This window comes from Platalea leucorodia, assembly GCF_965183815.1.
Source record: "Platalea leucorodia genome assembly, chromosome: 5".
Taxonomy (NCBI): Eukaryota; Metazoa; Chordata; class Aves; order Pelecaniformes; family Threskiornithidae; genus Platalea; species Platalea leucorodia.
This window is the reverse complement of record NC_138827.1, coordinates 54,470,235-54,492,448: the sequence shown is the minus strand read 5'-3', so window position 1 is coordinate 54,492,448 and position 22,214 is coordinate 54,470,235. Positions and strand designations below refer to the sequence as shown.

At 35.6% G+C, this 22,214-nt stretch overlaps 1 protein-coding gene across 3 annotated transcripts in view; it reads left to right on the top strand.

Moving 5' to 3' along the window:
* The window catches only part of TPR (translocated promoter region, nuclear basket protein), a 41,424-nt gene that overhangs the window by 1,769 nt on the left and 17,441 nt on the right, over positions 1-22,214 (top strand). For all 3 annotated transcript variants that reach the window (XM_082313296.1, XM_082313295.1, XM_082313294.1), the window contains exons 3-33: positions 401-474; positions 1,863-1,959; positions 2,300-2,403; positions 3,057-3,221; positions 3,959-4,051; positions 4,167-4,247; positions 5,577-5,664; positions 6,195-6,335; positions 7,385-7,476; positions 8,297-8,494; positions 9,031-9,138; positions 9,678-9,904; positions 10,591-10,754; positions 11,147-11,286; positions 11,372-11,520; positions 11,825-11,987; positions 12,429-12,563; positions 13,153-13,293; positions 13,463-13,631; positions 14,129-14,295; positions 15,273-15,425; positions 16,128-16,244; positions 17,318-17,521; positions 17,617-17,801; positions 18,249-18,396; positions 18,785-18,922; positions 19,644-19,775; positions 20,036-20,166; positions 20,540-20,750; positions 21,124-21,270; positions 21,700-21,898. In XM_082313296.1, coding sequence (XP_082169422.1) covers positions 401-474; positions 1,863-1,959; positions 2,300-2,403; positions 3,057-3,221; positions 3,959-4,051; positions 4,167-4,247; positions 5,577-5,664; positions 6,195-6,335; positions 7,385-7,476; positions 8,297-8,494; positions 9,031-9,138; positions 9,678-9,904; positions 10,591-10,754; positions 11,147-11,286; positions 11,372-11,520; positions 11,825-11,987; positions 12,429-12,563; positions 13,153-13,293; positions 13,463-13,631; positions 14,129-14,295; positions 15,273-15,425; positions 16,128-16,244; positions 17,318-17,521; positions 17,617-17,801; positions 18,249-18,396; positions 18,785-18,922; positions 19,644-19,775; positions 20,036-20,166; positions 20,540-20,750; positions 21,124-21,270; positions 21,700-21,898 — 4,461 coding nt within the window. The remainder of the gene's footprint in view (positions 1-400; positions 475-1,862; positions 1,960-2,299; positions 2,404-3,056; positions 3,222-3,958; positions 4,052-4,166; positions 4,248-5,576; positions 5,665-6,194; positions 6,336-7,384; positions 7,477-8,296; positions 8,495-9,030; positions 9,139-9,677; positions 9,905-10,590; positions 10,755-11,146; positions 11,287-11,371; positions 11,521-11,824; positions 11,988-12,428; positions 12,564-13,152; positions 13,294-13,462; positions 13,632-14,128; positions 14,296-15,272; positions 15,426-16,127; positions 16,245-17,317; positions 17,522-17,616; positions 17,802-18,248; positions 18,397-18,784; positions 18,923-19,643; positions 19,776-20,035; positions 20,167-20,539; positions 20,751-21,123; positions 21,271-21,699; positions 21,899-22,214) is intronic.

Genomic DNA, 22,214 nt, shown 5'->3' with positions numbered 1-22,214 from the left:
GCTTTTAAGTTTTAAATAGCAGTTGAAAATCTATCTACCAATTACATTTGTTATTTCTGCAAGTAGAGAGGTGTTTTGGTTTTGTGTTCAAGTTGAGTTTTTTTAATGGAATTTTTGTTCTAATGGAAAAAAAAAACTTGCCTTCTGATTTCTGTAGTAATAGTAGTACAGTGGGTTATGTATTGATCTTCACAATAAATGCCTCTGCTCTAAGGATTGCATTAGTTTGCCACAATACTACTTACTCCGTCCATAGTGAAGTCTTGAATTCTTCTCTTTCTCTCTCTCTCTTTTTTTTAATGTTGCTAAGGGAAATTTTGTCTTAATGGCATTTGGAGAGTGAATTCTGTCTTTATGTTACAGTGGAGATCCCTCACTAGTACTTCTTCTTATCCAACAGATGAACAGTTGAAGTTGCTGAATGAGAAAAATAAAGAACTTGAAGCTGCTCAGGATCGTAATGCAGCCACTCAGGTACTGGAAGAACTTGACAATAAGTTGAAAGACTGGTTCACCTGTCTCGTTGCAGCAAAGAATGCAATCAATTCCCAAACTGGACTGTATCAATATCAGTACAGATATGTACTGATGTATGTATTTACATGGCCATATGGACATGTGTACGGGAAAATTGTGTGGGTTTTTTTAAGTAAATGCTGGTGTTTTAGCGAACTGAATTACAGGTGAACATATGTCAGAGCAGATGCTTTTATTTCAGTTTGGATAGATTGTTTCATTCTAGGTGAAACCTGTTGTGAAGTGACTTTAAGCTGAACCTCAAAAATTGGACAAAGGTGTAAAGAAGAGTTCGTTTCTTTCCTCCATCCTTTCCCACACTCTGGCACAGTTTTCCTTGCATTACGCTCAAAAGTCATGGGGTTGCAGGATGAGTCACTTCAGCTGACTGATCCAGCAGAACACTAATTTTGGAGCAGGAAGCAAAAACATTATTATTAGATTGATTTGTCCACAATGAGGAGACGGATCTGATTGTTTACCCAGAGGGGCTTACCTGGGCCTAACTGAAGTGGTTTGCATTGACGCCTTAGAAGGTAGAGGCAGTACTATAGCCTGTAAATGATTGAAGAATATTGACTTTTATTTGATTTTGATATTGATTTTTTCCATGTGTTCATTCCTTGGCTACTCTGTTATCTCTTTTATTTAACCAAATACAACTGTTTCAGTGAAGTCTTAACTATCAAAGCTGTCTTTCAAAGAATATTAAAATTGGATGCAGTTTTGAACAGTTCCACTTGTTTGTTTTGGATTTCTGCTAGGCCTTCAGTTTGTTTCGTCTGCTCTAAGTTCAATAACTTTCATTCTAATCTTCATTCAAATACACCTAGAGGGAGTCTTGTGGCAGTATGGACCTCTCCATGCCAACTGAAAAGCAAAGGCATGAAAACTACCTGTTCAGTATGCTGGTCTTGAAAGCTGTGTGATACTTCTCTCATCTTTGCTGTCTAATCTTATGTGATAGTGGCATTTCACATTTAAGCACAAAGGGCCAGATGGACATTGGTATCAGAGTGATTTATGGGGGAAAAAAAAGAATTTAAATGTGTTGGCTATTATGCACTAGAAGAAAGAGGTACAGTAACCTGCATTTGATTGAATTATATACACCAACACGATAGAAAAAATGGAAGCAGCCATACTTCCATACGGTGTACTTTAGACTGATTCAGCTGCCTGCTATAAAAGCCTCTTATCCCAGTTTTCAGTTGGCTGGGGTAATTTGCTCTGGTTTAGCATGCTTCTCTGTGTTGGTAAGAGTAAACAGTGACTCTGTAAACTTCTGTAAACGGTTAGAGAAAGCTGATCACATTTCTTTATTGCTCTTTTGCAATTTTTTTCAGAGCCATTTAAGTAGAGAAAAAGAAGAACTGGAAGCTGAAAAGAGAGATTTGGTTCGAACAAGTGAAAGACGATCTCAGGAAGTTGAACATTTAAACGGTATAGCCAAGAACATATTAACAAAATACTTCACTTGAACAATTGAACTGGTATGGAGTATGCAGTTTGTATAGGCAGCACCAAATAATGGATTAGGAGGCAACAGTATTTAGAGAAAAGGAAACAAGGCAGGAAATTACATACTAATTTCAGAAAAACACAGCAGTTTGATGCTTTGTTTTGTTGATATAAAAACATACATTATACAATATCTTATTGCACAATATACAATTACGTACATTTTATCTTACCTGTTCTCATTCTTTACAATTTAGTTAAGCTGAGTAATTAAAACTGTTATACAATTAGCTTTTTTTAACACTTGATTTCCCTCCTTCAGAGGATGTTAAACGCTTAAATGAAAAGCTTACAGAAGCAAACACAGAAAAGGTGAAACTTCAGTTAAAGTTGGATGAACTTCAAACATCAGATGTTTCCATGAAGGTGAGTAGTACTTTATATGCGTAGTACATGTTAGTGTTCTAATAAGTAGTTGTTTACATGTGACGTAATCATCATTGTGTCATTATTGACTTTGAAAGTAGGTCGAATGTACTCCTGTTATTTATAACAGATTATTTTATTATGAAATTGGTGGCTGTGATTGGAAGTGAGACACATATGCAAGGGGGCATCAAGCTGGGCGAGCATGTCCAAGCCTCAATGGTGGCTGCTCCTACCCACTAGAAAGAAGGACTCCAGGTCCATGAAGGCAGGTAGAAAGGAGAAAAATAATTATTTGTGAACGTGCACCATTTCAGAATAAACTTCATAAAGAGCTGAAAGACAGGAGGAAAGGAGAGAAGAGGAGGAAGACTTTGATACCTTAATTTATTTCCTTTAAGTAGATTAATATCTAGTTAATGTTCCCAGCTAACGTAAGCTTTGAGGGAACTAACTCAAGTTTGAAGAACTTCTTGTAGTTTGAGACTGCTAAGTTAGTATTACCAATGTAATAAGGAACACTGCCTATCATTTGGTGCTATTTACTAAATTACAGTACGTTTTTGCTACTCCTACTCTGATCATAGTACTTTGATTAGCTGCTTTATTTTCTGTGGAACCAGTACAATTACACTATGCAATTTTCCTTTTAGTACCGTGAGAAAAGGTTGGAGCAAGAAAAAGAACTACTACAAAATCAAAACACATGGCTGAACGCTGAGTTGAAAGCCAAAACAGATGAACTTCTACATACTGCCAGGGAGAAAGGCAATGAAATCTTGGAGCTTAAATGTAATCTGGAGAACAAGAAGGAGGAGGTAGTATAATTACTGAGTGCTTTTGCCATTTTTTATAAATTACACCTCCTGATTAACTGTATTAAACAATACTAAGTACTTTAATAACTGTATTTGAGTGGGGAAAAAAAAGTATGTTTCTCAATTAATAAGGAGGTGTTCTTTCTTTCAACTTGAGATTTTTAAGGAATACGTATAGTTACCATTATCTGGAATAGAAAAGTCAAAGATTTTAGTTATAAGCTAGAAATTTTGTAGTCACTGATAACAAAGCTATATAGTGGTATAATGCAATTAAAATGTATGGGAATACAGTTCTTAATAAGGGGAAGGGGCAGAAGGATCTGACTTAGCATTCTTTGTGGAGTGGGATGATGATGTTTCTGTTTTCCTGCAACAAAATACATGGCAGAATCGTGGCCGTATTTTGAAAATACTTGGATTCCCTGAGCTTCTGTTTGGGTACCTGAGCAGTTTCTTTAACAACTGTGATAACTGATCAGGTTTTCTGTGGCACTTGGCTCCACTGAGGCTTGTGGGTTTATTTGGTTATGCATAATTGGAGCAATTTGGGGACTCTCACTGTTTCATTTAGCTGAATGCATGGGAGCAGACTGTTAGAAATCATAACCATTTATGCTCTTTCTGGAACTTTTGGTGTTTTTTAAAGTAAAAAGTAATGAGATAGGTATTTTCCAAAATAAACTGGACTGGAAAGACGAATTTGTACATGGTGTTCTTGTTTATTCTTTGAGCAGGTTTCCAGAATGGAGGAACAGGTAAACAGCTTGAAACAGTCAAATGAAAATCTTCAGAAGCATGTGGAAGACCTTTTGAATAAACTGAAGGAGGTGAGACAAAGTATATGTGAAACAGCATTACAGTTCCTTCTACAAATTAAAAAACCAAAATGTGTGAAACAGAAATAATGGAATGCTCCCCAACCCTGTCTCTTTAATTTACTAGGCAAAAGAACAGCAGGCTAGTATGGAGGAAAGATTCCACAATGAACTGAATGCCCATATAAAATTATCCAATTTGTATAAGGTGAGTTCAATGATTCTGTTATAAGCATGTATTAGTATTATTCGGGGCTGAATCTGAGCATTAAATGTAATGGCACGCCGGTTTTGGTATTTTTCCCCCAAAGTGTGGATGTGGGGAAGACTAACTTCCATTGCAAAACATTGTGAAACATCCAAAATATTGTTTTCTTTGCTGCTGTCTTAGGCAGCATTTGAAGTCTTACGTTGTTTGAAATAATTTTGTAGATTAAGCAAAATTGGGGTTAAAATAGTAATTTTATGCTCACTGTTATGAGGCTTCATGTTGTATGAGTGTGGCTATGTCTTATGATGCTGTGTTGGGAGGTAAAGGGTTCTTTGTAAAATATGGCTATGCCAGAGATTTTTCTGAGTTTAGTTAGAAGTTCATTTCAAATAACACTGCAAGTGTTAGCGATCTGATTAAGACGCAGCTGAATGTCATGTATTGTCAAATAAGCACGATCTAAACAAGTAATTTTTGTTTGTTCTGTCAGCTCAAAGAATGAAAAATATCCTGTAGCATATTGACTAAGACAAAGTCAGCTAAAGAGGACAACTGATTGCTCTTCAGTTTACACATATTAGATTCACAGGTTAATGAGTTCTGTTTCCTGAGTTTTCTTGCATAGATACCCACACAAACATTCTGCTCTGCTTAATTCCGAGTTCAACATTAATACTTTATCTGATTAGATGTAAACTGATGTCGCTTCACTGAACAGCAAGTCAATAGCTAACTTTTCTGGAGCATAATGCATTACCATTTCCCTTTTAATTTTGTTTTGTTTTGGTTGGGGTTTTTTGTTTGGTTGGTTTTGTGGTTGTTTTTTTTTTTTTTTACTCATTCATGCTTTTATTATAGAATCATTGAGTTGAAGGGGCTTAAAGGTTTGTCTTCTGCTTAACATAGGGTTTGCTATGTACTTGTAGCTGCTGACATACTTGTCTGACCTGATCTTAAACTTATCAAGATTGAGTTGCCCTCCCATGGGAGCCTCTTCTGAGACTTGGCTGATTTGCAGAAGTTGCATCAACTTTATTTCAGTTATCCCTAATGGACTTGCAGAATTGCTAAAGTATTGTACAGTCTTGCACTTGTGAGATCTCTTAACTGGAAGCAAAGAAACATAGTCTGTTCATATAAGATCCCCTAAAAATACCAAATTATTCAGAAAGATCAAAATTGAGTACTCAAAATTTCTCCAAATTTTCTTTTAGCATTTTAATCAAAAACTTCATGTTCGTAATTTTTGGCCAGTTTGAGCTTTATTATAAAAATATAGTTGCTACTACTATGTAATAAAAGGTTAAATAAAATGCTTTTATTTAGAGTGCTGCTGATGACTCGGAGGCAAAGAGCAATGAACTGACGGGAGCAGTAGAAGAGCTGCACAAGCTCTTGAAGGAAGCAGGTGAAGGTAAGCTGTGAGTAGAAATGGCAAATGGAACAGAACAATTACGCTCCTTTGTAACTACCTTGACGCACTGAAAAATAGGTATTAAGCATTTATGAAAGGAACTTCATTAGGCTTTTGGGCTGATGGAAGCATGAATCGGTTTGTAACAACAATTCTATGTGACTAGCTGAATTTACTTGGGGGAGGTGGGGGGGTGGAGAGGAACTGTCTTCAAATATACCTGGGATTTTACTTTGGATTTTGATAAGAAGATCTCATTTTGCAAGATATGTCTTCATTTTAGTTTCTTGTTTTAGATTCCTTTTCACTGATAAAAGGACAGGTCATATTTTAGCCCTCTTCTAAGAAAAAGTGATAGGCAGCAGTTCATGCTTCTGTCATGCTACTGAGTTTTCTTACCAGCATTTGCTTCTGCCAATCATATAAAGTTAAAGTAAAATTTAAGGTACAAATGCAAATTTTGGTCTTTTTAAAAGAAAAAAATAAAATCAACCACAACAAAGCAAACTGCCTGTCTGATTTAATTTTAGCTAATAAAGCAACCCAGGAGCATTTGGCTGAGGTGGAAGAGTCAAAAGCTGTAATGGAGAAAGACCTGAGAGAGAAGATCAGTAAACTGGAAAAGGAGCTGGAAAATGCTAATGATTTACTGTCCGCTACAAAGCGTAAAGGTAGGGGTCACATTGGGAACTAAAATACATAAAGCCTCAGGCTTTCTATCGTAAGTAGTCTTGCATTAAAATACTATGCTGAATTTCTATAGGAAGTAAGTGCATTAATTTTAATTCATCTTTAGTCATTTCTAATCATGTATTTTAGAAGCTTTTTCACGTGTGTGTGTATATATATATATTTCATATATATATTTTCATATATATATATGAAAATATACTTTATATATCTAGATACATAAAGTATATTTTTTTCCCGACTGGAAAATGCATTTCTGTCAAAATGTTTTTTTTAAGTTCTTTTGTTAATCTGACTTACCTTTTCAAAGAAATAAGAGAGGAAACTTCCTTAAGACTGACTCGTCATGCTTTTAATGGTTTTCTGGAGAGACGAGTGGGGTTGATAAACTATTCCTATTTTCCTCTTAAAAAAAAATTTAAAAACAATGGAAAACAAACCTCTGTCCTTAAATTTCTATTTAACATTAAATCTTGCTCAATATTCACTGTTCTAGTTCTATAATTTTTTTGTTAAAGAAAAGTGTTTGCTACATATAAGTAATTTCTAAAGGAAAGAGAAAGCAGAGCAGGAAGGAACAGAGAGACATGAAGTATGTCTGCTATCTCCCTATGTTAATTTAATGAAAGTAAACAAGTGTTTTGCCACTGTAAACCTCCTGCAGTTTGCTAAGAAATCTGATGTTAAGCTTTGCTCTAGCTATTTCAATTGCTTACATTCAGAAATGGTCTAAATTTTAAGAGTCTAATAGCAAAAGCTTTTCAGCATTTCAAATTAAACTAGTCAGAGACTTTGATAATGTATGACATGGAATATTGTATATATTACTAGTCACTTGCACGTGTGTATGTATAATATAGATTACAGAAAACTTTTAAACCAGCAACTTTAAGAACTTAAAATAGTAATTTAAAATACAGTATTTATAACGCATAAAGGTGTGTGAAGACATCCTTTATATTAATAAGGAATATTTATGATGGGAATTATTGCAGCTTTTTAATAGTAATTGGTGGGATTATGTCTTTAGGAGCCATATTGTCTGAGGAGGAACTAGCAGCTATGTCTCCCACTGCTGCAGCAGTAGCTAAAGTAGTCAAGCCTGGAATGAAATTAACTGAGGTAAGTGAGAAGAAACTCTTCAATTTCCAGGCTCTTGAAATGCCAGCAGAAATATGTTAATAATATAAGGGTGCAGACTTAATTCATGGGTTTGGACTTGGTGTATGCCTGACAGAAGTCGATGAAATCTTTTCATGCATTTGAGGCAGATTTTACTAGCTAAATTATTGGGATTTTTTTCAACATACTTTACATTTTTTCTTCAGTAGATGAAAACATTTGTAGAGTCTCTTGGTTCTTTTTCTGAAATATGTTTTTTTTGTGTGTACATAAACTTATTTTCTGTATGCATTTTCAGCAGGAGCTTCCCCTCACCTTATTTACATGAATTTTTAATCAGTACTGCTGCGCATTTGGCTTATACTTGGAGAAAAAATTAACAAAATGATAGGTTGTACATATTCTAGGGGGCTTTTTTACACTTTTATTTATGCAATTATTATTTTCATTTTCTTTGTTATTGGTCATTCAGTCCAGCCATTAAATTACTTTCTTCTGTGCTTGCTGCTTTCTTTTGTGATACTAGTTTTGATATTTCTGTTGTCTTAAACTTTCTTAAGATTTGTCCATTTTACATAGAATTCTTTTATTGCATACAGTTGCACTATAGAAATTTGCCATATTTAAATTAACAGGGATAACTGCTTTGCCATGGTATGAGTCCTAAAACCACATTTTTTTAGAAGTCCGACTTGTTTCTCTGAATTAATTAGAGTTGTGTAAGATTATACCACCCTAAGGTATGAATTATGTAATTATCAGTGGTTCTTTGATACATCTGGACAGACGTGTTTTAAAAACAAAAAATCTTTTGTTGCAGCTCTACAATGCATATGTGGAAACTCAGGATCAGTTGCTTTTGGAAAAGCTGGAGAATAAGAGAATTAATAAATATTTGGATGAAATAGTGCAGGAAGTAGAAGCCAAAGCACCAATCTTAAAACGTCAGCGTGAAGAATTTGAGCGTTCCCAAAAAGCTGTTGCTAGTCTGTCTGCAAAGCTTGAACAAGCTATGAAGGTCAGTATAAAATAAAAAGAGCATGTAAAATTATGGAAGAAATGGATTTTTAATTCCTTAATCCTAATTACTGTTAGTAAATGTATAAAACAGATCTTTTAGTCAACTTTTATTGTGGGAATGTATGTGTTGGACTTTCTAGCTTGCGATTTATTGGACTGTACACAGTATTTTACAGAAACAGCATTTTTCGGAGCTTTTTATAATGAAGCCTTAAATGTGGTGACTTACAGTCTCTGATTTTCTGAGAGAGTAGAATTCTTTATAAACAAAGATCAGTATTTGTCTGTCCAAAGAAATAAAATTGGACTTTGGTGCCCACTTCCCATTAATTTCAATACATACACTAGTACAGCATGAAAGAGCATGGCTTTTGATTCCTAAATATGAGGAGTTTAGCCTTTGGAGTGTAGCTTTAAAGAAGTAAAGCACAGTTTAATTCACAAGGCACGTCTCTCTAAATTATGTTATCTGTCTGGAAAGAAATGTGTCTGAATTTAATTGCTGTGTGTTTCTTAATGTTTGTATGCTTGCAGGAAATCCAAAGATTGCAGGAGGATGCTGATAAAGCCAATAAGCATGCCTCTCTGCTTGAAAGAGAAAACCAGAGACTGGAAATACAAGTAAAAGACCTTTCACAGCAGGTAGAACAAATGTTGTTATGGTTAAGTGTACTATTTGCAATTTATTTATTAATTGATGCTGTATTTCTGAAGTTTACTTGGAAGTTGTGTTCAGCCACAGTCATGTACACTTTGGTTGTAATAAGATTCTTAGTGATGTTAGAAGCTTCTCCTTAGGACAATGTGATATTTACATTTCTGCTTACAAAATTAGAATAATTTTAGCTGGATAGGAGTGATCCTGCTTTAAAATAATATTGTTAAACATCTAACATGGAACACTCGTATATATAACTTCTTTGTTTGTTTGATTGGAATGTCCTGTGATCTGTTTGCAGAACTGAACACAGAATATCTACTTCTGATTTTGATGTGGTTTCCTTTTGTCAAACTGTTTTTTTCTATAATGTAATTATCTTACAAGTATTAATTGATTTTAATAGTTTGTATGCTGTAAGAAAAAATTTACGTAGTTTCTAAGTACTTTATTTCTAACATTGTTTTTCAGAGCGAACTTTTGAATCTGTGTGCAAGTCTTACACTAGAACGTTCTCTTTCAGATTCGTGTGCTTTTAATGGAACTTGAAGAAGCTAGAGGCAATCATGTGATTCGTGATGAAGAAGTGAGCTCCGCTGACATCAGTAGCTCTTCCGAAGTGATATCTCAACATCTAGTCTCTTACAGAAATATTGAAGAACTTCAGCAGCAGAATCAGCGTCTCTTGGTGGCTCTTCGGGAGCTGGGAGAGGCTAGAGAAAAAGAGGAGAAAGAAACAACGTCATCTAAGTAAATTATCTGTTCCTTCTAGTAAACTGTTTATACTAAGTAGTAACACTCTTCAGCTTTTTGCTTCTGCACATATGCTCATGTAAGTGCGCATATGCTCATGAGCAGCTATGTAGTTCATAAAGGCAAATTGTTACGAAGAAACATTGTCTTCAGTTTTAGATTAAAATGGCTTTATATAGCTTATATATCTTGTAATAGGTCCTTTCATCAAAATCCAAAGTAAAAATAGTTGTCGGTCTTTTAGTGAATGTGATTTCAGGCAACAGAGCTGTTTTTCAAAAAAGAGAGAGAAGTTTTCATTCCTGTTAGCTGAACAAAAAAAATTGAATATGTGCATATCTAATTCACTAGCTGTAAAGCCCAGAGATAATGTAATTCTGTATTAAAAGTTCTTAGCCTGATTCTCTGTTCATGCTGCTGACTGTTGTTTGAAGTTATTCACATGAATAGAATTACCTCTGTTCTGCTTTTCATGGAAGAGGCCTACTTTCTTTGTCATCTACCAAATGGCAAGCCCAAAGGCCAATCTTTCTATATACAATTTGCTCGAAAATCTCCATGGTGCTTAACTTTCAAAGATGCAATAAATGTATACTGAAGGACTTGTGACAAAATGTAAGGGTCGTGTCTTCTTGGTATGCCTCACTGTGTATGTTACTGAAAACAACTGTTGTTGGTTTCAGAATCTCTGAGCTTCAGAGTCAGCTTGAGGAAGCTCTCAATGAGCTAGAAAAACTGCGTGAATCACGTCATCATCAGTTGCAGCTTGTTGAGTCTATAGTCCGTCAGCGTGATATGTTCCGCATATTGTTGGCACAGACCACAGGAGCTATCATTCCTTTGCAAGGTAAGCTTCACCGTTCTGCACCATTGAAAAAAAATAAAATTGTCATGTGTTATGAGTTTTCAGTAATGGTGCTGTAATGGTACTAGTAACTTCTGTTAATCTGGTATTCAACTTTTACCCTTACTCACTGAAAAAAGCATGAATTTGGATTTAGACGTGATTTTATTTTTACAGTGTAATAACTTGCTACATAATGATTGACATGTAGTGGTGACTATGTGTGTTCAGGTAGCATATTGTAGGTATAAAGAATGAGTTGCTCAGGGGAACCCAAGACTTTAGTAGCAATACAATATTGGTTTTAGCCATATTTCAGTGTGGTTATATGATCTTCTGCTTTGGCAGGCATTCATTTAATTGTTGCCTTTAAAATCCCCTTTATCCTTCTTTAGCTTCAGGTATATTGCCGGACGAGATTTCTCTTACATCTACTCCAAAACGCCCAAATTTACCTCAAGCCATGTCAACTCCTGCTCCAGTGTCAATGACTGAGTCAGTGGAGACTGTGGAGGCTAAGGCTGCACTTAAGCAGGTATATTTTTTATTAAACACTGTAGAAAGGTATTACTATTTCTTTTTACTCTTTTAACCACCTTAATGTCTGTTCTTTGATGTAGTTGCAGGAAGTTTTTGAGAACTATAAAAAAGAAAAGGCAGAGAATGACAAGTTGTTGAATGAACAAAATGAAAAGCTTCAGGAGCAGGTCACAGACTTGAGATCACAAAATGCAAAGATATCCACACAGCTGGAGTTTGCCTCCAAACGGTAAATCAGCTATTTAATTTCATTGACTTACATGTGTGTTCTCTGTCAATAGAACCATGCTGACTGCTTGATATCATCTGCTCAGGAAGAGTTGCCAGTTAAACATTAGTATTGTCTATTCTGTTAAATAACACAAAGGAAATAGTGAAGGTGGGATCTAGAATATGCTGCTAGTACCTAATGAGCCACGTATGTGAAAACTGACGCACGAGAACATTAAACATATATCTGTGTGCATACACCTCTTGCAATTAAACAATTTAATGTGGGAAATACATACTCTGCTTTGTTGTTCCATGTGAAGTTATGAAATGCTGCAGGATAACGTTGAAGGCTATCGTCGAGAAATAACATCGCTGCATGAAAGAACCCAGAAACTCACGGCAACAACTCAAAAGCAAGAGCAGATAATTAACACTATGACTCAAGACCTCAGGGGAGCTAATGAAAAACTGGCAGTGGCAGAGGTTAGTAATACAGTGTATTACACTTCTAGATATGCCAAGTTAGCACAAGAGTTTTTCTTAGGATTATCTTGAAAGCTGTCGGAACTTGAATATGTGGCTTTTTGAGTGCATGAGCTATTAAATTTGTAAAAGCTTTTCTGCATCTGTATTTGGTGTGTACATTTATAACATTCCGCAAAATATGTGAAGTACTGAGTAAAGATGGAACAACATTCTGAAGGTGTTTCAGTTTACAGGGGAAAGAGAATGATTAGTCAAACAGTTGTGTTCTTGCTGTTCTTAGCTTAATTTGCATGATTTTTAATTTACAATCTGTAATCTTAAAAGCTTTTTTTTTAAAATAGTATTAACTGATCATGAAAATAATATCGTCCAAATTAAAATTAATGGACAGGTTTGGGTCTGATAACAAAGTTCTTGTTATTATTTGCTGTCTTAAAGGTGAGAGCAGAAAACTTAAAAAAAGAGAAAGATATCTTGAAGATGTCAGATGTGCGTTTGACTCAGCAACGTGAGTCTTTATTAGTTGAACAAAGAGGACAGAACTTGCTGCTTACTAATTTGCGAACTATTCAGGTATGTGGTGTTATTCTTATGTCCAAGTCTGGTCTGTCTTTCAGAGTTTTGAATAAATACCCATTGAAATCAACTTCAGCAGTCATGGGGTTAGGTCTTAAAGTGAAAGGAAAAAATCTGTATGTTAATTTTTATGATAGCAAAATTTACCAGTGCCTGCCTTGGTATTTTCCAATTTTCCTATTGTTTTAAGGTATATTTACTTTTATATCTTCTCTTACAAGGTTTATTGACTCTTGGGGCATAAATATTTAAGGTTGCACATTTTGTCATGTCACTGAATTCTATTTCTGTAGTAGATCTTTTGGGGTTTTCTAATCCCTGGAATTAGACTGCATGGATAATAGATTTTCTTCTAATAATACTTATTGTATCAATAGTATTAAAAAAAATCTTTCAAAACTAGCTTATATGTTGTAAATGCTACTTTTCATAATTTTCTGCATCTACCTATTATTGCTTGCTCCCTGCAGTAATTATTTTGTGGGTGGGAGAAGTGTTGTGACAGCTTTGTATGAAGTGCTGCAGTAATTCAGAAAAAAATTATTAACGTGTATTGTAAGCATAGTGCATTATACTCTTTTATCAGGGAATACTCGAGAGGTCTGAGACAGAAACAAAACAAAGACTCAGTAATCAGATAGAAAAGCTAGAGCGTGAAATATCTCAGCTGAAGAAGAAACTAGAAAGTGAGGTGGAACAAAGGCATTCCCTTACCAAAAATCAAGAGGTAAGTATAATTATAAATATGCTAAACTTGTTTCAGTGAAAATAAAGCCACAGTTGCATGGCTTCTGCCAGCTTACAGTGCATTGTTTTTCATGCGTGAAATTTATAAACATATTTGGTCTTTGTGCCATTGGTGAATAATTACAAGTTTAAGAACCTTGTGTTTTCAGGTTCATATTCTGGATCTTAAGAGGCAACTCGAGACTGAGACAAACCGTCACATTAACACAAAGGAACTTTTAAAGAATGCCCAGAAAGAAACTGCAATGTTGAAACAGCAGCTTAACAATACAGAGGCTCAGCTGGCATCTCAGTCATCACAGAGGGCTCCAGGGAAAGGTGAGATGTTTTTCTACGTTGAATTTCTCATGTTAAACATTGCTGTCTGCAGAATGGTAAAATTTGTAATTCATAATAATTTAAAATTCCGAAGACAGCACACTACATAATAAACCTCTTCATTATTACAATCACATATTCAAACAAATGATAACCAGAACGATTTGTTAAAGTAGAATTAATGTCCAAGCAGTCTTTGACAAAGGGGAAAAATAAAGCAAAACTTACTAAAGGATCCCTTTTATTGTTATTTGAAAGAAGTTAAGTCTGTTAGGTTACTTATTTTTAAATAGCCAAGTTTTTTTTGTCTGAATCACCAATTTTTATTGTAAGCCACTATTTTGGTTAGGGCTGACAATTTTATTTAGGGAAGCTTTGTGAGGGTGTCGTTTTTTTTCCATGTTATTATCTTAAAAAGACTTCAGTTTCCAACAGAACAGTAGTTTAAAAAACTGAATTAAACTTCATGGGTTAATGAATGTGTTCTAATATTATAGGTCAGCCTAGTACAAATGAAGATGTGGATGATCTTGTAAGTCGACTAAGACAAGCTGATGAACAAGTTAATGACCTGAGAGAGAGACTCAAGACTAGTTCTAGTAATGTGGAACAGTACAGGGCCATGGTTCTTAGTCTAGAGGAATCCCTTAATAAGGAAAAACAAGTAAGTAGTTACCATTGTTTATTAGAGTGAAAACAGAAACAAAATTAAAGATGGGGGAGGGGGTTTGTACTAGAGTACAGTCTGTAGAATTATGGGAGGGATTATGAAAAACCTAAAGTTAGTTTAGAAGGCATTAGAATATAATGTAGTAAGACCGTATTTTAGACAATTTTATTAAAACAACTTTTAATCATGGAAATATTAAACCTTTTTGCAGCATATTTTTGAAATGTTGAATTGTAAATTTGACTCAAAGCTGTACTCTGCCCATGTCTTCCTTTAAAGGAGCGGAATTGACTTTTAAAAACTCTTCATTATAACCCTGTGATCAGTGATTAAAGTTATTAATTAGCTCTCAATCAAAGACAGTTAAACTTGCACCTTCTGCATCAGTAAGGTCTTCAGTGATGCAAAAGAACACTCTATGTGGTACTCATGGGAAAACCTTAAGAACAACCTTCCGGTCTGCCATATACTCCACCATGTTAATAGCAAACGAAGCCTGTTCTTCCAAGCTGTTCAGCGTATCAAAATAAGATAGATTGAGGAAACAGAATTCTCATTTTTTCTACTGAAGTTACAGCATCAGTAGACAATGGAGTGCTGTTTGTCTAATATCCAAGGTCTCTGCCTGTCTGTTCTGTTACTGTAAAAACTTCATTGTAGCTTGATATGCTTTAACAGTGTTGCAGACTTTAGTGTGCAATAAAAAGATATGCTGGCTGCTGCACTCTTGAGTGCAGTCACCTAAAACTGTTCTTAGGTGTACTTCATAAGGTATTGCAGCTTTGAAGGGAAATTAAAAAAAAAAGGGGGAAAAATTTCAATGCTATTTGTGCTTTTCCACATTTTCAGTGTTGTTCTAAATGAGATGCTGAGACTACCTATTCTGGCTTTAAATCGTTAATAACTGGTTTCATATCAGAATATCATATTTAAAGGAAAAAAATGATGTGTTATGATGGATTTTAATGAAGGTGACAGAGGAAGTTCGCGCAACAGTTGAAGCTCGTCTGAAGGAATCATCAGAGTATCAAGCACAGCTGGAAAAGAAGCTGATGGAGTCAGAGAAAGAAAAGCAAGAACTGCAAGAGGAGAAGCGTAAAGCTGTGGAGAATATGGAACAACAGGTAGGCACTGAATGCCCCCTCCCTTTAAACTCCCTTGTAGAGAGAGTCCACAAGAATGTGCTTTTATATAATTCCCTAAACTTCAGTTTGTTTTCACAGTATAGTGGTGTCCAAAACTAAATCTTTTAGGATGTACAAAAAGCTAACTAAATTTGAGAGGTTTCTAAAAGTGAGTGGTACCTCAACGTTATTACTTTGTTGGGGTGATTGTGTATTTAAAGCTGTCACTATCTTCCTGAACTTTGAGCACTGTTTGCAGAAAAATATGAGTAAAAGCTTTTGAGAAAGGTTTCAGAAAATCCTTTTTGGAACATGAGCCAAAACCAAATTTGTAGCATGCGCATATTTTAAAACCACAGTGGTCTATGCCATTGTTTGTCTGGTTTATATTTGGGCTCTTATTGGGGTTGAAAGAAACAAGATGACTGCAACTAGAATTACTGCAGGCCTGACTCTGAAAGAACAGTAGTCTACCAGGAAAAGAGCTCTGTATATTAATAAGTAACAATCTTGAAAGTACTTATCTTTAGATTAGTGTTTAAATAAATAAATAAAATAACCACCTTTTGATTCTACGTTATTCATGACTGTCTACAATCAAAGCCTTGCTGTGTTCAATACTCTGTAAAATATTTTGCTATTTAGTCTTGTTTTTATTCTTGTTTTGTTTTTTTGTTGTTCCCCCCTCCCCCATCACTATAGCTATCAGAACTAAAGAAGAGTCTGTCAACTGTGCAATCAGAAGTTCAGGAAGCTCTTCAGAGAGCCAGCACAGCTCTAAATAATGAACAACAAGCCAGGCGTGACTGCCAGGAGCAAGTATGTTTGTAGTATTTGCCTATTTTAGCCAGAGATAGTAAACCGAATGTTAGTTTTTCATTGTTTTTCAGTTGAACTCAAAAACGTTTTTTAAAGGTAGTGCTGCTAATCAGAGACTCGTGGAGGCAAGAAAAGCACTGTAAGAGCACTTTCTCTATTTTGTGAACAGCGGCTTATTTAGTGCTTCATTCTTCTACTGATCAAACATTGTGGTAATATCAACTAAACTGACTTTTTGAATATAAAGTTGTGCTGCAAGCACAGTTTGTGTCATGTTTAAGAAAACAACAGAGGGTGCAATGGATTACTGTTTCTAATGTCTGTTTCATTGCATTAAAAAATTGATTGGGGAATGTAATTGTTTTTAGTGAATTGCTACCTCACTCTTCTGAGGGGAGAGCAAAAAAGAAAACTGAACTCTCACAACAAGACAGTGGGGAAAAATCTTTCTAACGCGAAACTTGTCATCTTTTAAAACTGTGGGTCAATATGATATTTAGAAGCACCTGATAAGATTGTTTTGTTACCAGCTGTTATTTAAAGGGAATCTACTTTTCTGCAGGTGATAATTCCAGCAACACTAGTTGATGTAAAGGATGTAGAAAAACTTTTAGCTGTTGTTTACTCCAACCCAAAACTTAGTAGACAGGCATTTCCATTTTTTTCAGCTAATACTATCTTAGGTTTTTCTATCCTTAGGTTTTTAACCTCATTCACTAAATATCTTTGCCCATTCACATGTAGAAGTAACCAGTGGATGTTCTTAGACTAATACCCGCCTCTTGTCCATGCAAGAGGTTTGATTGTAGAGTAACTGTAGGGAGTATGTCATGCTAGCTACTCAAAGAAAATGATTTCAAATTCTAGTTTTTTCAAAAAGTAGTAACTTCTTTAAGGGAACCATACTAAGCTTATCCTTTTGTGTGTGTGTGTGTACTTGAGAATGACAAAGATTTTGTCCAGTGATTTTCTTTTTAATTAGTTGTTACTGATTTTGTCTAGAATTTGAGAATCTCTTTGTACATACAAAAGATATAACATTAAAGGTAGCAATCTATTTTTTTTTTCTGCAGGCAAAGATGGCTTCTGAAGCTCAAAATAAATACGAACGGGAATTAATGCTTCATGCTGCAGATGTTGAAGCGTTACAGGCTATTAAAGACCAAGTTGCCAAGAATGCAGCGGTAAGGCAGCAGCTAGAGGAAGCTGCTCAGAAAGCCGAGTCTGAATTGTTAGAGTGCAAAGCCTCCTGGGAAGAGAGAGAGAGGATGATCAAGGTATGATTGTTTTTATGGTTTCAGTGGGTTTTTTTTTTTTCAGTTAACAGAAATTCAGCTACAGAATTCACAGCCATTGAACAACTTTGTTGTAGGATGAAGCTTCAAAACTTGCATCTCGCTGTGAAGATTTGGAAAAACAAAATCGATTATTACATGAACAGCTGGAAAGTCTGAGTGATAAGATGGTGACCTCTATGAAAGAAGCCATGCCAACTGCAGTGAATGTTTCTCTCAATGAGGAAGGCAAATCCCAGGAACAAGTCTTAGAAATTCTTAGGTAAATTTAGCTCTGGACTCCTTGTCTTGGTGATTATAAATTAGTTGCCAAATTAAATAGTTCCGTATTACTTTATATTTGAAGAATAACTTATAAATTTTAAGCACTTTTTTGCTAGGTAGGAGGTGGTTGTTCTACATCAGTATCTAATAGAGGAGATTTCTTTCTGCTCCTAGGAAAAAAATGTGAGTCAACTATGACAGGAAACTAAATCAGATTTTAGCAAATGTGATTGGCAAGAAAGTTTCGTAGAGGTGATTTTTTTTCTCATTTTGGTTTTTAGAGGGTTTATGTAGATTTTAAAGAATTTTTATCTAGGATTTTCTTTTTGATCTTTCTGAATCAATTTCTATACTCAGTAGACCTTCAGATATAAGATGCTTCAACTTAAAGTGCTTTGTCTTGCATTTTCATTGACATGATGCTTTGTTCATTTTCATATTGCAGATTTATACGTCGAGAAAAGGAGATTGCAGAAACTAGATTTGAGGTGGCCCAGGTGGAGAGTTTGCGTTACCGTCAGAGAGTGGAGCACCTGGAAAGGGAACTCCAGGAACTGCAGGACAGTCTCAATGCTGAGAGAGAGAAGGTGCAGGTATGGTTGGATAGTACTGGTTATGATGTCAATAAGTAGAGAGGGCTGTTCTCTATGTTCTACTCTTTGTCTTTGCTACCTGTGCCCAAAAATGAAGAGTTTTGGAAGAACAGCTTTTAAACTGAGGTTGCTATGTAGCCAAATGGAGGGTCTTGTTCCGAGTCCTGTGAAGCAGTGTGGCAATTCCAAAATCACATAATATAGGGAAAATAATGTCTCTTCCCCCCCGCCCCATCTCCTATTTCTTAAGCGATATTTACTTGTTTTGAATGTACATGTGACACAATGAATGACATGATAGCTTTCCAAGAGGGTGTTATGCCGGATCCAGGTAAGTATATATGCATGTGGAAGCAAAAAAAATGACTGAGTTAAATCTTTTCAAAAGGTAACAGCAAAAACCATTGCACAGCATGAAGAATTAATGAAAAAAACGGAGACCATGAATGTACTGATAGAAACCAACAAGATGCTAAGGGAGGAGAAGGAGAGGCTAGAACAAGAGCTACAACAAATTCAAGCAAAGGTTAGTACTGAGGTTCACGTAAACTTTTCAGATATTCAAGTGGATGAATTAATGTCTGGATATGCCATTGCTAACTACAATAAATACGTGACTTAGATTGTGATTATTCCTTTACATCATATACAAATGAGGAAACTTTCCATTTAGAATTTTAGAAGACATTGGTCCGCTTAGAATATTGGAAAGGTTAAAGCTCAGTTTCATGTCAATGAAACTGAAAGTCGGCATTTATCCTTGGCTAGAGGTATGCCAGTAACAAGGATATTATCAGCAGATAAATGAAAAATGTCACAGGAATACCTACAAAGCAGACCACAGCTTTATTAAGAGTTTAAAAGGGAGATACATACCTCTTCCCATTTCTACACGCCAGTTATTTTAATGGAATCCAATGCAATGCTGCTTGGCTTCTAACACATAATTAATAATCTGTTTCCTGTACCAAAGTACAAAGACTGAGAATCCAAGATTGTGAAGTCGTACCTATATTTTTTTTTTTCTCTCTGTAGGATCATCCCCTGCTCTTACTCCTCATCCTGCCTGCCCCTAGCTGGCCACTGAAAGGCAGAGTGTTGGAAAAGAAGCTGTATCATTACTTCTTGAGGGTGTTGTTTTTGCTCTCTCTGTCCCCCTTAGCATCATTGTTCAAGGCCTACCATATACCATTTCCTTCAGACTCATAAAATCCAGAGAGTTTAATCTCCAGTTGTGTTTTTTTCAGGTACGCAAGCTTGAGGCAGACATTCTACCTCTACAAGAGTCCAACGCTGAACTGAGTGAGAAAAGTGGAATGTTGCAGGCAGAGAAAAAGCTCTTGGAAGAAGATGTTAAACGCTGGAAAGCCCGGACCCAGGTGGGGAATGCGTGTTTTCAAAGATGATGTTGTGGAAAAAAAAAAACCTAAAAAAATTCTAAAATTTCTTGAAACAACAACAAACTAAGAAATGTACTTGAATTATAAAGCATTGTTTCTGCAGCTTCAAAATAGGCTATTCTAATTCATAGGCATTCCAAATCAAAATGCGAAAGCAGTAGCTCTAATTCAAAGAGATTTTCTGGATATAACTGTATAGTCATCTTATGAAAATGCAAACCATTTTCTCAACCTTTCAGCATTTATTGAGCCAACAGAAGGATACTGATCTTGAAGAGTATCGGAAGCTGCTTTCAGAGAAGGAGGCAAACACCAAGCGTATACAACAAATGAGTGAAGAAACAGGCAGGCTTAAAGCAGAAATAGCCAGGTGTGGTATAAGTCCATTAGTAAAAAGCTTTGTGCAAAGCAAAATATTTTAAATAAAGCTGTATCTGGAAGTGTAACTTCTTAACTGTCTCCATGTAACTAGGAAACCTTTGGTATTCTTACTGTAGGTTGATAATATGCAGATAAAATGAAGTGAGAATTGTTTCGGAAGCTGTCTTTTAGCTGAACTTATTCTAAACTAGTGTTTTATAGAATACAAATTATTCTACAAATACTCGTTTGTACTGCAAAATCCTAGAAAGCATAATTCACTACAGGTAATGCCGATGATACTACATAAAAATCAATACATTTCAATATTGCTCAATTTCAAATATCTCATTTGCATCTTCCGCCAATCTCTTGTTGTTTAGAACTAATGCATCCTTGACTACAAGCCAGAATCTTGTTCAGAGCCTGAAGGATGAAGTAACTAAAATAAGAACGGAAAAGGACACTTTGCAGAAAGAACTAGATGCTAAAGTGGCTGACATACAAGAAAAAGTGAAAACTATAACACAGGTCAAGAAAATTGGGCGCAGGTACAAGACTCAGTATGAGGAGCTGAAAGCACAGCATGATAAGGTAGATATGCTTTTTCTTTGTTTGCAAAGAAATTCTATAAAAAAACTGTATGTTTTCATCTAGAGTCATGCATAATCTAGCTGATGATCTTCATGTTCCCTTAGTATAATACTGTATGAATACTTACGTGTGAAGACAAAAGCGGAAAATTACATTGTTTATTCTGCTGTTAGCTCAAACTGCCACAAAGCATGAACAGCATATCACTTAATACTTTGCAGTATTCTTAACAGAACTTTAGCATTCATTAGAATTCCTGGGTTTTGCCCAGAACTTTTTAAATGATCAGTTTGCATGCAGAAGCAACTTGTGAAAGTAATGACATTCTAATCACATAGTACTGTTTAGCTTGATATCGCTTGACATATTTCAGATGGTTGCCAAAGCATCAACTCAGTCTTTAGTAGAACAACAAGAAGAACAAGTTTCTGTCCAGGAAGTACAAGAGCTGAAAGACACTCTCAGTCAAGCTGAAGTGAAGACAAAGGCTTTGGAGGCTCAGGTTGAAAGTTTACAAAAGGTAAGAACAGAGTGAACCAAGTAAACAGTGAACAATTTCAGAGTACTGTACTCTGCTGCAATCTTAAATGCATAACTGTGAAGAATGTGAGGGTGTTTTTCTCTCCGTGTGTGTGTGCGCATGTATGCACAGAAGTATGTGAAGTGACCTATTTGTGCTGCTCCCTTGTTGGAGGGACCTTAAACCTGGTTTAAATCCTGTGTCTAATGTGTCTCACACTGTTTCTTGCAATAAATAAGTGGGAAAGAGAATGCTGTTCTCTCAACTATTGCATTCAGAGAGGACTGGACTCCTCTGTTGTCAATCAGAAGCTTTTTAACCTTAATACAGTGGCCAGCTAATACTAGGTTCCTTGGAGCTTGTTAGGCTATGTATTTGCCAAAGTAGCTGGTTGTGGCCAATAGCTGCAATCTCTCTCTCTCTTTCTAGACTATAGCAGAAAAGGAGACTGAAGTTAGAAGTCTTCAGGAGCAGATAACGCAGCTACAATCAGAACTTGCTCGTTTTCATCAAGATCTGCAAGAGAAGACTACACAGGAAGAACAGCTCAGGCAACAGATCACTGAGAAGGAAGAGAAAACTAGGAAGACCTTGCTTGCGGCCAAGCAGAAAATTGCACAGTTAGCTGGTATTACAGTATTTTTTCTGTCCTTAAGGTGTCGTCTTCTGTTTGGGTTTTTGATTACTCCTGTGGAAAAGCATTTAGACAGGATGCTTGGGAAAATATGGCCTACTTCATATTTTAACTTAAATTTTAATTCCTTCAGGAGATGGTAAAAGTATATAACTAGCTGTATGCTGAAGGTAAAAGAAATTTTGCTTAGTTTTGGCCAGCCAATGTGATAACTGTCATTTTTCATGCTTTTGTTGATTAGAGCAGATTGACCTTACTAACAACTCAAGTAATTATCCTCTTCCCTCTTCCCTTCCCTAAGTGTACCCAT